The sequence below is a fragment of the Astyanax mexicanus genome, chromosome 3, assembly GCF_023375975.1.
Source record: "Astyanax mexicanus isolate ESR-SI-001 chromosome 3, AstMex3_surface, whole genome shotgun sequence".
Lineage (NCBI taxonomy): Eukaryota > Metazoa > Chordata > Actinopteri > Characiformes > Acestrorhamphidae > Astyanax > Astyanax mexicanus.
In genome coordinates, this window is record NC_064410.1 from 18,464,885 (window position 1) to 18,478,237 (window position 13,353).

The 13,353-nt window shown below is 38.5% G+C and overlaps 1 protein-coding gene across 2 annotated transcripts in view; it reads left to right on the forward strand.

Annotated features, from left to right (window-relative positions):
* pkn1b (protein kinase N1b) overlaps positions 1-13,353 on the forward strand; it is a 92,352-nt gene that overhangs the window by 34,251 nt on the left and 44,748 nt on the right. Inside the window, exon 1 of one of the 2 annotated variants that reach the window (XM_049476146.1) lies at positions 4,139-4,381. The exons of the other annotated variant lie outside the window; for it this stretch is intronic. Coding sequence (XP_049332103.1) covers positions 4,292-4,381 — 90 coding nt within the window. The 5' untranslated portion in view covers positions 4,139-4,291. Of the gene's footprint in view, positions 1-4,138; positions 4,382-13,353 lie in introns of those variants that run through there. 2 annotated transcript variants of the gene reach the window in all.

A 13,353-nucleotide genomic window follows, 5' to 3' on the forward strand; every position in this document is an offset into this window, starting at 1 on the left:
CTAGGTGAATGCTCTATGTCTTTAGCCGTAGATGAGTGCTCTGTGTCTCTAGCACTAGATGAATGTTCTGTGTCTGAAGCTGTAGATGAGTGCTCTGTGTATCTAGCTGTAGGTGAATGCTCTATGTCTTTAGCCGTAGATGAGTGCTCTGTGTCTCTAGCTCTAGATTAATTTTCTGTGTCTGTAGCTGTAGATGAGTGCTCTGTGTATCTAGCTGTAGGTGAATGCTCTATGTCTGCAGCTGCAGATGAGTGCTTTGTGTGTCTAGCTCTAGATGAGTGCTCTATGTTGTAGCTGTAGATGGGTATTCTGTGTTTCTTGCTCTAGGTGAGTGCTCTTTGTCTGTAGCTATATATGAGTGTTCTGTGAAAATGCTCTATGTCTGTAGCTGTTGACGAGTGCTCTGTGTATCTAGCTCTAGATGAATGCTCTATGTCTGTAGCTATAGATGGGTGTTCTGGCTCTGCGGATGTGAGGATCTGTGGTGTAGGAAAGGTCTTGGTGCATTTAATAGCCAGGCAACTAAACTCTCTGTCTCAGGAGGCTACTAACCGTTATTTCTATTACAGCTTAATCTATTGACTGTTATTCAGTTAAGCAACTAATCGAAGCATGATGCCTCCTGCCATTTCCTCTCACTTGGCCCTGTCACAGCACTGCTGTCTTTCAGAGCACACACTTTCAAAAGGCCATGAATCAGCAGGCCTGACTGTACCACCAGAAACAGTAAAATATGGCTATAAAATGCACAATCTGAAAGATTACAGAAAATATTTTAAAACTGTCAAAAAGCCAGTGTTCTTGCAAATTAAGTATATATTAAGTAAGATAACCTAAACATGCAATCTTCTCACTGGTGGATCTACTGTCTCTGATAGATTCTCTGATGGTGGATCAAGCATAATACTTATTATTATTTTTTTCACAGCTAGATGTCTAATAGAGAGGAGGACAGTAAGCAAACAGAGTGTTTAAAAACTCCAGCAGCACTGCTGTATCTGATTCACTCTTACAAGCACAACACACACTAACACCTCAGTGCTAATCACTGCAGTGCTGAGAATAATTACCCACCACCCAAATAATAATAATAGCTGCTCTGTGGTGGTCTATCCTGTGGGGTCCTGAGCGTTGAGAAACAGGGTGAAAGGAGGATAATAAAGTATGCAGAGAAACAGTTACTAGACTACAGTCTGAATTTATTAGAGAAATATAGAGAAATACAGAGAGAGAGTGTCCTATTTGATCAGTGGATAATGCATGATGGGTATACAAACAAGGAGGTGGTTCAAATGTTATGCTTATTATTATACACACACACACACACACACACACACTCTGTCTCAGGCTAGTCTCAGTGTAATCTCTTTGTCCAGCACTGCCGACTCGTTGCAAGGCTCAGATTTGCTTCCTGCTGAGAAGTGGTAAAGCAGCAGACAGGCTCAGATTGTGTGTGTGTGTGTGTGTGTGTGTGCGTGTGCGTGCGCTTTGTTGGTAATTAGAATGCAGTGTCACTCCTGTAGGCTCTCGTAACCTAAATCTGCTGCAGTTGAGTCTGTGCAGAGGATGAGATGTGAGGGCAATTCAAACTAACCTATCACACACACGCACACACACACACACACACACACACGCACACGCACACACACACACACGCACATCATCTCTGTGGCTCTGATTTAATCTGAAATATGAAAACAGAGCGATTGGCCACTGCGACTGCAGGGCCTTCTGACCGGCCTGTGCTGAGTGCTGTGTGTGTATGTGTGTGTGTGTGTGTGTGTGTGTGTGTGTCACTAATAGCATCTCTCTGAGCCTTCTCCTGAGGAAAACAGGGCAGTGTGTTTTTAATCCCATACCCAATATTTGAGGATTTTTTTCTTGGAATCTGTCCGAGACGTTCTTATCGGATTGTGGGAGATTAAAGGCTGGAATCTGCGATATGAAATGATAATTGTTACGCACAATTAATGCTGAGGATTAATTTGGAGCAGTAAGCAGGGCTAACCGTGAGGGCTGTTATTAGATTAGTGGCTTAAAGCGTCGGTCAGGAGCTGCAAGCTCAGCACAGGGGCTCTGACAGAAAGCTGGGGGAGTGTGTGTAAGGGTTAAATATGTAATTTGGGAATTATTCCAACAGTAATAGTAATTAAATATAGTAATATTGTATCGTATACTAAATATAGTAATATCACTCTGTGTTTAACTGCAAATTAGTGTTACACTAATATTAAAACCTGTAAATAAATGGCAACCTACCAATATCAGGATTAATAGGAACCCATTGGATATTGAACTCAGATATCAGAGGTATTGTATCAGTACTCTGTAATCGATATTAGAAGGAAAAAAATGGAAAAATTACTAAGAGTGTGAATCACAGGGAATCTAACGATACGATATTATCACAATATGTTGCCCATGATAACACAAGTATCATGATACTGTGAAAAATTTGGGCACCTCAACAGAAAAATTACATCAATATTTAGTAGATCCTCCTTTTGCAAAAGTAACAGCCTCTAAACTCTTCCTATAGCTTCCAATGAGAGTCTGGCTTCTGGTTGAAGGTATTTTGGATCATTCTTCTTTACAAAACATCTCCAGTTCAGTCAGGTTTGATGTTTTCTGATCATGAACAGCCCGCTTTAAATCACCCCATAGAGGTCTGGGGACTGAGATGATCATTCCAGAACGTTGTACTTGTTCCTCTGCATGAATGCTTTAGTAGATTTTGAGCAGTGTTTAGTGTTTAGGGTCGTTGTCTTGTTGAAGCATCCAGCCCCGACACAACTTCAACTTTCTCACTGATTTTTAAACATTGTTCTCAAGAATCTGCTGATATTGACTGGAATCCATGCGACCCTCAACTTTAACAAGATTCCCAGTACCTGCACTGAACACACAGCCCCACAGTATGATGAACCACCACCAAATTTTACTGTGGGCAGCAAGTGTTGGTCTTGGAATGCTGCGTTTTTTCCACCATGCATACTGTGCTCCAAATAACTCGATTTTAGTTTCATCAGTCCACAGAACCTTATTCCAAAATGAAGCTGGCTTGGTCGAATGTGCTTTAGCACCTCAAGTGTCTCTGTTTGGGTGAAAGGAAAGGCTTCTTCTGCATTTCTCTCCCATACGGCCTCTCCTTGTGTAATGAATAGTGAATAGTGAACGATGCACAGTGACTCCATCTGCTGTAAGATGATGTTGTAGGTGTTTGGAGTTGGTCTGTGGGTTGACTATGACTGTTCTCACCATCCTTCTCCTCTCATTATCTGAGATTTTTCTTGGCCAGACACTTCTGGCCTTAACTAGAACTGTGTCTGTGGTCTTCCATTTCCTCACTATGTTCCTCACAGTGGAAACTGACAGCTGAAATTTCTGAGATAACTTTTTGTATCCATCCTTTAAACCATGATGTTGAACAATCTTTGTTTTCAGGTCATTTGAGAGTTGTGTTTTGAGGCTCCCATGTTGCCACTCTTCAGAGAAGTTGCAAAAAAGAGAAAAAAAAAACTTTTAATTGACTCCTTAACTCTTTTCTCATAATTGGATTCACCTGTGTATGTAGATTAAGGGTCAATGAGCTTACCAAACAATTTTTTTGTTCCAGTAATTAGTGCTAAAGCTAATAACTTGCTTGTATTTGTTAAAATAATTATTGCACACTTTCTGTAAATCCTATAAACTTAATTTCACTTTTCAAATATCACCGTGTTCATCTGCTATATGATATATTTAACTAAAATTGCTGATCTGAACAACCAATGAATTATAAAAGATAGTCATATAAATTATCAGGGGCACCCAAACTGTTTCAATTTTGTCCTATCCCTTACATTTACCATTGTTACCTACAGCAAATCGGATCACACTTTTGATCTTTAACCCAGGACTGAAGAAGTGGAACTGTTCAGCAACACAGACAAACATACACACAAAAGAAACACACACAATTCTAAATGTTTTTAGGTAGGCGCATATACTCTCTACCAGTCACCTTAGGTTGGTCGTCTCCCACCCTGTGAACAGGAAGTGATGTGGTTGAGTGTGTGTGTTTGTGTGTGTGTGTGCTTGATCAGACATTAGAACAAGAGCAAGAGGGTAAAATGGCAATGATCTCGTCTGTTGTATGTATAGGAACAGGAAACTGGGGTGGTAGCTACTCTGCCTCTCTCTGATGTCTTGTGGAGGAAGTAGGCTTAGTAGACTGACAGATGAAGTTACACACACACACACACACACACAGAAAGAGAAACAGACGAGAGCAGGAGGTTAGAGGAGAGTAATGGCGAGCGAGGGAGGAGTGTGTGAGGGCTCGGAGGAGCTCAGCGAAGAGATAAGCGTCCTGTCTGACACCAATGAAACAGACTCTGTGGTAAGAGACTTCAGATACACCCCTGACTCCACATACACACACACATATACTGACGACTGGGTCGTGTTGAATGTATGTACTCGATTCAGAGTCCATCATTTCCGTTTTCAGAAAATGCAGCACGGTTCCTTTCTGTCCTTTTAGTTTGATTTCTTCTGTCAATAAACGTAAAAATATATTTTATGTATGTGAATAAATAAATAAATTCATAGCTCTCCTAAATGTGGACAGACTGTGAGCTTTATCTGATTGGTTGGCTTTTACTGGGCCGTGTTCCAACACAGTCCAGTCTGAAACTCTCCTTTTATCTAGAGAAGTGGTTCTTCTGTATAATGGATTATAGAACTATTTATTTGGTCAGTGATATATAGTATTATAGTGTTTTAGTGCTCATTTCTGAACCACCAACTAAAGCGGTCTTGGTTTTGATCTTAGTAGGAATTGGTCTTGTCTCGGTCTCGGTGTGAGGTGGACTCGGAAGTTGTTGTCGAGACCAGGGGTGGGATAAAAATTATACATTAATACATCGTATTGTTTTAGTTTGCAACACGTCATCAGTATGTAATGTCGAATATCAATATTGGATCATTTTTGCCTTTATATATTTTTGTTATTTTTTGTATTTTTCCTGTAAGCTTATGTTACACAGTTTAAACAGACTTTAGTGTAGCATAGTTCTAGTGTATTCTATACATATTCAAACAACAGCAGAACTGTTCTCATTTATGGCCTTTCATTATAATTTATGATTATTTTTAACTGGATAACGCAACAGGAAGAGTTGCAGTCAGTGTACGTGTGTTAACGAGACACGAACAAGCTAAGCTATGCACTTTGTTGTACATCATTTTATGCTGATGGTCAAATTCTGTGAAACTGACACCAATAAATCCACAATTCCTAGTATTTGCTTATTTAGAAGTATTTTAAGAGTATTTTCTATTCGGTAAATGCATCTGTTTATCATAATAATATAAGTTCTTCACTCCTGGTTTCAGTCTTGACTTTCACTAACATACTAAAACTCTTGGTCTTTACTACAACACTACAGTATCATAAAGAGTTGCACAATATTTACATATCAGAAAACCTTTATTTGGCACTATATAGAACCATATAAATAATAGGTTCTCCTTTGTTACAGGTGTGTAGAGTACAGTTTGAATTCAGTGGTAAAGTCTGTGTTTCTACATAGCATACTCAAACATTTTTTTTTTGAAGGAAAACCTTTTTTGTTTCTTTAAAGAATAAATTCTATCAAAAGTACTTCCACTTTTAGTTGATATATGTAAGTATATTTTGTCATCTCACAGTAAAACAGTGATTTCTAAACGTGACCTAGTTTCCATATATGGGTTGTATGAACTTGAGAGGCAAAAAACTATTTTACATTTTTTTTCCTATTGCTAAGACACAGTTTTAAAAACTAGGCTGCTCTTATAAAAATACTAGGGCTGCAACTAATGACTATTTTAGTAGTCGACTAATCTGCTGATTATTTTTTCTGTTAGTTGATTTATCACGATTATTTTTTGCCATACCCTCAATTTGTGCTTTCTTTTGGTGAGGACAGCTAAATATTTGATTAGGAGATTGTAGGGTACTTGTATGCATTTTTCCCTTTTTTATATTTTTTTCCAAGGAGATACCTAGTGTTTTTCATAGTCAAGTCTGAGTCAAGACCGAGACCGGATTAAGATTTAAAAATAAAAACATTAAAGTATCTTCTCTATTTATCAACATTATGCTTAATCTGTGTCTCTGCTAAAACCTAATAAGAAGTAACCACATAAAATCAACTGAATCTAATTCTATTCATTTCTATTATAAAATACGAAAACAATCATAATTTGCCCCCTAAACAGCTCGTCACTAAGGTTAGCTAGCTCAGCACTAGCTTTAGTTCTATCCCGCATAGCATTAGTATTTTAGATAGCTCATTGCTAAGGTTAGCTAGCTTATCACTATGGTTAGTTAGGTCATTGCTAGCTTTAGTTCTCCTTTCAGTAACATTAGTGAGTTAGCTAGCTTGTCGCTAAGGTTAGCTAGCTCGTCACTAGCTTTAGTACTCTCCCCGGTAACATTAGCATTTTAGCTAGCTCGTCACTATGGTTAGCTAGCTTATTACTATGGTTAGTTAGGTCATTGCTAGCTTTAGTTCTCCTTTCAGTAACATTAGTGAGTTAGCTAGCTTGTCGCTAAGGTTAGCTAGCTCGTCACTAGCTTTAGTACTCTCCCCGGTAACATTAGCATTTTAGCTAGCTCGTCACTATGGTTAGCTAGCTTGTCGCTATCTTTAGTTCTCTTCCCGGCAATATTAATGTGTTAGCAAGATTATTGCTAAAGTTAGCTAACTCGTCTCTAGGTTAAGTTCTCTGCCCGGTAACATTAGTAATTTAGCTCGTCGGTTAGCTAGCTCATCACTAACGTTAGTAGTCTCCCTGGAAACATTAGTATTGTAGCTAGCACGTCACTAACGGTAGTTCTCTCTCTGGGTATATTAGTATTTTAGCTAGCTCATCGCTAAGGCTAGCTAGCGCGTTGCTAAAGATAATTATCTCGCTATCTGCACTTACTTCTCCTCGTGCTTTCTTTCTGTCTGGAAAAAAATAATCATGGAGTGGACAGAGTAGCCAGCTAACATTAGTTTAGGTAATAAAGAAGTGAAGCCTGTTTAAACTCCTCTCAGCTCAACCTAACTCTCTCACTATGTGTTTGTATCTTTCTCTCTCACCCTTTTTTCTCTCGCATGCGCTCTCTCTCTCTCTATCACACATTAACGACATGTCAACTGTGAAATTTTTCCGCATCAACATTTTTTTAGTCAATGTTGTTGATTACACCGACTAATCATTGCAGCCCTACAAAATACTTAAGATCAGACAAACCAAGTCTCCCTGAAGCTGCGGGAGTCTCCCGCATTTCGGTAGCGGCTCCCTGATGCCCGCGAGTCACATATAATCTCCCGGAATTCAGAACGAGCGCCCCAAACGCGCACACAGGCGACAGACTTTTTTCTCTAATCGCGTGTGGGAAGGAGAGAGTGAAAACAGAGAGGGTTCTGATTGGCCTGTTCTCTGCAAAGAGTCTGTGAGACAGCCAATCAGTTTTTAGTGTGGGCGGGCAGTGTTTTTTCCCCCCTCCCGGACGGGATTTGTTTAGTGAGTGAGAGAAAGCAGATCATGCCGGAGGCAATATTAATAATTATTGTAATATGATACGAAATGTTTTTGATGTTGTGCAATTTTTTGTGATATTGTAACTGTCAATTTTTGTCAAATAAAGGCTTTTTGTCCAAAAAAAAAGAAAAAAGGAAAGCAGAGGCAGGGCCTTCCAAAAAGAAAAAAGATAAAACTAATTTCACCTCTGACTACTCTAAATTTAATTTAAGAAAAAGTAAAATGAATGAATATAAAAGTAAAGTTTCATTATCCTTTAGTGTGTGTGCAAGTTTTTTTTTGTTTTGTTTTTTTTGGAGGGAGGGGAGCGGGGGGATAACCTCCCTGAACTTTTGCAACTTGGGATGTCTGTAAGATGATTCACGAAACCACACAAACAAATTACAAAATACCTTTTATATTCTGCAAAATTAATACACTGTAACCAAAACTACATATAGCATTATCAAATTCAAACTTTTGCACCAAACAGCTTTAAACACTTCTTTTATATAACCAGATTTTTGTCTAATTACACACAGTGTTGGGCAAAATAAAAAGTACTCTCGTCTTCAGTAAGCTTAGCCATAATAATAACACAGTTCAAATTGTTTTGTTCAAATGCACAGAGCTATTTGCAGATACACATTTTGTTTTTCACCAAATAAGTCAATGCAACATATTTACAGTTATAAGTCTACATGTCTGAATGACAGAGACAACAGTAAAATGGCTGAAGTTGGGCTGAACCCTCTGTTTAGCCACTCACAGGGTGGCTCTGATTTAATTTAAAATTGGTCTTTGTTGGTCACGAACACCTATAGCAGCTCTGCCTTTCCTCTCACTCTTCCTCTCCCTCTCATTCTTACCCTCCTTCTTATGCTCTTTGTATCGTCTTTCACTGTTACAGTAAAAAAGGTTCTCACCTGTGGTATTTTTATAGTGCTTAGTTTTTGATTGAAGCGGTACTAAAAAGCCATTGAGGTGTTTGGTCAGGTAACTCATATATTGGCTGATTAGTTTTGGATGGCAGTGTTTTAAGATGGAAACATGGGACTTTATACAGTATCAGGTTGTTTGTCTTATGCAGAGAATCGAGTTCTGTGTATTCAAAAAGTGCTGTTTTGTGTATTTAAAAATGTGTTTTGAGTTTTGGAGACTTAAGAAGACGTTATATTCTCTGTGTGTCAGTAATTATTGTGCTATACATGTAATTTTAGAGGGTTATCTATTGGAAAAATGTGTAATTGTTTTGTATATACAAAATATATAGGGGTTCTATATATAGGGGTTCATAAAATTGTTACAGTGTGACTCGTTTTTAGGATTCAAAATATTTTGCACACCCAACGACGCTGCCGAACAGCATTTTACTAAAAGAAATCAATCATTTGCTTTGGAGTGAAATCAAGGTTAAGTCTGTGGAAGACTGTTTAAAGGTGTCCTTCTGATAGAATCCACTTTTTCTTTGAGTTTCTACTAAGCCTACTTTTTCTTTGAGTCTCTTTGAGTTGTATATGCATGCTGTACATAAAACTGTTCTTCAACCTCTATTGTCTGCAGTAATTAGTAATAGAAATATTTAGAAAAAAGAGTCGATCAGGAAAAGCACCGTGTCTACGTTAACTCGTGAATTAGTATTCATGGCAGGGGAGCTGAAGCCACACAGCGACACAGTCTCATCAGACAGGAGCTAACAGTGCTAGGAACAGCATGGCAGTTTGTTCCTGTATTATTTGTGCAAATAACACATCAGTGTAATATGCTTTGCCCAGTAATTTAGAGCTAAGGTTCAAATGGTTAGAATTTGTGTATGGAACACCACCAGTGAAGTACAACAAAACCCCAGGGTGGATTTTTATTTTCTGGACCTGGACTACACACCTCTGTGTGTAAGTAACTATAGGATTACATGGGATCTCCGGTGGATTTCGCGTTTCACAAAGACTTTAAGACTAGGTCAGTGGCTGAACTGCACTTAGCAGGGCCTTACACATGTTGTAAAGTAACATATGACATTCAAAGACTGGTATTCATGTAAAAACTGTTGTTTTTCTTGCCTCATCGCAGTACTGTTAGTCAATCAAAAGCGAAATGTTTGCAAGTGTAACTAGAAATGAATGAAAAAATGATCAGACCTTTAAGCAAGTTTGAACAGTTGAAACAGTTTAAACAAGTTTAAACAGCTGAAAATGATTTAAAAAATTATCAAATAACCTACATTTGTTACTACTCACTAGCAAGTGGTTGATCTGAAGTTTTTTTTACTAAAGACAAACTCCATGATGGAGAAATACATGTCTTTGGTTTAAATAAGTATTTTAAAATAGTTGCACATGCTGTTTCATACATACACTTGTATTTCCAACTGTTATACAATAACTTTTAGCTGATTCTTATAAATTCAGGAACTAAACTGGTCATTGCTGTGTGTGTGTGTGCCTGTGTGTCTGTATGATTGTGTTTGTGTGTGTGTATAGGCAGTTATGTTCTAAGTATAGAGCTGCTTTTCTTCCCCTGTGCTCAGAGCTGTGCTGGGTTAAGGGGAAGTACAGCTTGAGCGGAACGGTTCTGTTGTTTGAGCTCCGTATTGATACACGCCGCTCTTTAACCCCTTCAGCTCCAGTTCAGCTACACTTCACCTCCGCCAACCTGTACTGAGAACCTGTGCTGGTGCCACACAGCGATTACCAAAGCTTCTTTTAGAGGCGACGGACATTTTCTACCTCACTTCCTCTAACACTGTGCTGAATCAGCAGCATACACAGCTTTTCAGAACAGTGCATTTGAGTTTAGTAAAACATTAAGAGCTGATTTTGCAGACAGGGATTAAGTCTAGTTCTGTACTACATTTTTCTTTTAATGGAAAATCTCTATGTTTTCAGTGTTGTCAAGGACTACACTTAATCCCTATGTCTTCTTTTAGAGCATTATACTGATTATATAGTATAAATTACGTGAGGAGTAAGAAACACTGAATTCCAGCGTGGTGCCATGAAAGTCCAGTCGTGAAATTTTCTTTGCTACTAATTTTTATACCACAGCCAACTGTCAGTGATTGTAAAAAGGTGCAAGTGACTGGGAACCAGAGCAACTTGCTCTGTCATTATTAAATAATTGCAGAGTCAATCACTACAGACCTCCAAACTTCATGTAGCTTCAGTTTAGGTCAAGAACTGTAGAGCGTAGAGATCTTCATGGAATATGTTTCCAGCCCAGAGCAGCTGCTACATCTCCAAACACAATGCAAAGCATTGAATGATGTGAATTCTAGCGTGACAAATCACGCTTTTCCGCCTGGCAATACTTTTACTCGAGTAGATTTTTAGATGGGTACTTTTACTTTTACTTGAGTAGAATTTTAGCAAAATAAAGGTACTTTTTACTTAATTACAATTCTTCTGTACTTTTTCCACCTCTGATCAAAACACGGAAATACAATACATGGAAAATACAAACTGAAAGTAAACGCTCAGTATGTCACTGGAAAATAGGGAAAATACTTTGCAAAATACAAGATAAATAGACTGGTTTGCATACGTGCGAAACTGACATGAGATACATGAGATTACTAACACCTGAACACAATTTCGACTTTCGTTCTGGACATGTGACACTGGCGGATGCATGCTGGAGATTGTAGTTCTGGACCGAGGTTTGTCCATAGACGGGAACAGAGGAGTTCGAGTTTTAAACTAGTTTTGAACGAGTGCGTAGCAGACGTGACATTTAGTAGGACATATGTTCTGTTCAATGTACACTGTTATGCTGAACATAACTGGATTATCTTAATAATAAAATTGAGAATACAGAGTTGTAATACTAATATCACTACATGTTAAAGCTAGGAGCAATGCAGTGCAATGCATCCAATACAAGTTGCAGCTCTAATGCAAGATCAGAAGCTTACTGGTTTCAATCTCTCTGCCCCGCTACAGAACATGTTATTGTGTGTGTGTGTGTGTGTGAACCTGTTTCTATCAGATCCTGTTAGCAGTAGCTGTATCAGTAGCAGTACTTATCCTGATCTCAGTTAATGCTGCTGTAATCATGTTAGCATGGATCATTAGACTGTAGATACACTCTTCTTCACTCTGCAGAGGAATGTTACAATCTCACTGCAGAGAGCTGAATAAGACAGATAACTGATTACGTTTACTGTAGTTTTAAGTAACTACATCAGGTTTACCTGCTCTCAGAGGGACAGTTTATTAAAAATAAACTAAATGAAATTGAGTTAAGGCCACTACAGCAAGAATACTCATTGATTGGTTTTGGGGTATAATGCCTTGCGTATCTGGGCCTGTATTTTGGCCAGGGGTCTCAACATCAATTGACCTGAAGGCCACTAGCCGGGGGGGGGCAGAACTGTTGAAGTTGTTAAAGCAGGACTTGGACTTTGGAATAAAGTCTGGAATATGCCCTTATTGGTTTTCTGCATGATAGCAGTGGATTTCAAGTCAACTTCAAGTAATATTTTTTTCCTCAGACAAATATAGTGAATTTAAACTCCTACTAAGTCTCTGTGAACAGGCATTCTAATGATCAGCAGGACAAAAATGTCTTCAGACAGCTTTTTGATCTGCTCAGCCAGTACTGGCAGTCAGACGTCCGTTTCTGAATAAACCAATTTAATTTGGGCAAAGGATATAAGCACAGAAACTGTCCTGTCTGCTTACTCAGCACATACATGCCTCACCTGCTCTGTAAAAATAGTTCTGATAGGGACTGAACAAAGTAGAGTGAGGTAGAGGGAGGCAGAGCAAGGTAGAGCGAGTATGTACTACAGTCACATGAAAAAGTTTGGGCACCCCTATTAATCTTAATCATTTTTAGTTCTAAATATTTGGGTGTTTGCAACAGCCATTTCAGTTTGATATATCTAATAACTGATGGACACAGTAATATTTCAGGATTGAAATGAGGTTTATTGTACTAACAGAAAATGTGCAATATGCATTAAACCAAAGTGCGCTGTATTGTTGACCGATGCACAGTGACACCATCTGCAGCAAGATGATGCTGCAGCTCTTTGGAGGTGGTCTGTGGATTGTCCTTGACTGTTCTCACCATTCTTCTTCTCTGCCTTTCTGATATTTTTTTTGGCCTGCCACTTCTGGGCTTAACAAGAACTGTCCCTGTGGTCTTCCATTTCCTTACTATGTTCCTCACAGTGGAAACTGACAGGTTAAATCTCTGAGACAACTTTTTGTATCCTTCCCCTGAACAACTATGTTGAACAATCTTTGTTTTTAGATCATTTGAGAGTTGTTTTGATGAGCCCATGATGCCACTCTTCAGAGGAGATTCAAATAGGAGAACAACTTGCAATTGGCCACCTTAAATACCTTTTCTCATGACTGTAAGGTTGAAGGTAGAGAAGTACTAGTGCATCTAAAAAAATCTGAATAATATTGAAAAGTTACTTCATTTCAGTAATTCATTTCAAAATATGAAACTCATATTATATAGATGTATTACACACAGAGTGATCTATTTTTAGTGTTGATGATTATGGCTTACAGCCAATGAAAACCCAAAAATCAGTGTTTCAGACAATTAGAATATAATATATGACCAACTGATAGTTTTGGCAGTGTAGACAGTGTGCCAAGTCCTGCTGAAAAATGAAATCCGCATCTGCATAAAAGTTGTCAGCAGAGGGAAGCATGATGTGCTGTAAGATTTTCCGGGAAAAAAAACACTGCACTGACTTGAAAATCAATCAAATGCACTAATTTAAAAAAAAATCAAGGGAGTCTGGAGGAAGAGTGGAGAGACACACAGTCCACACCGCTTGAGGTCTAGAGTGAA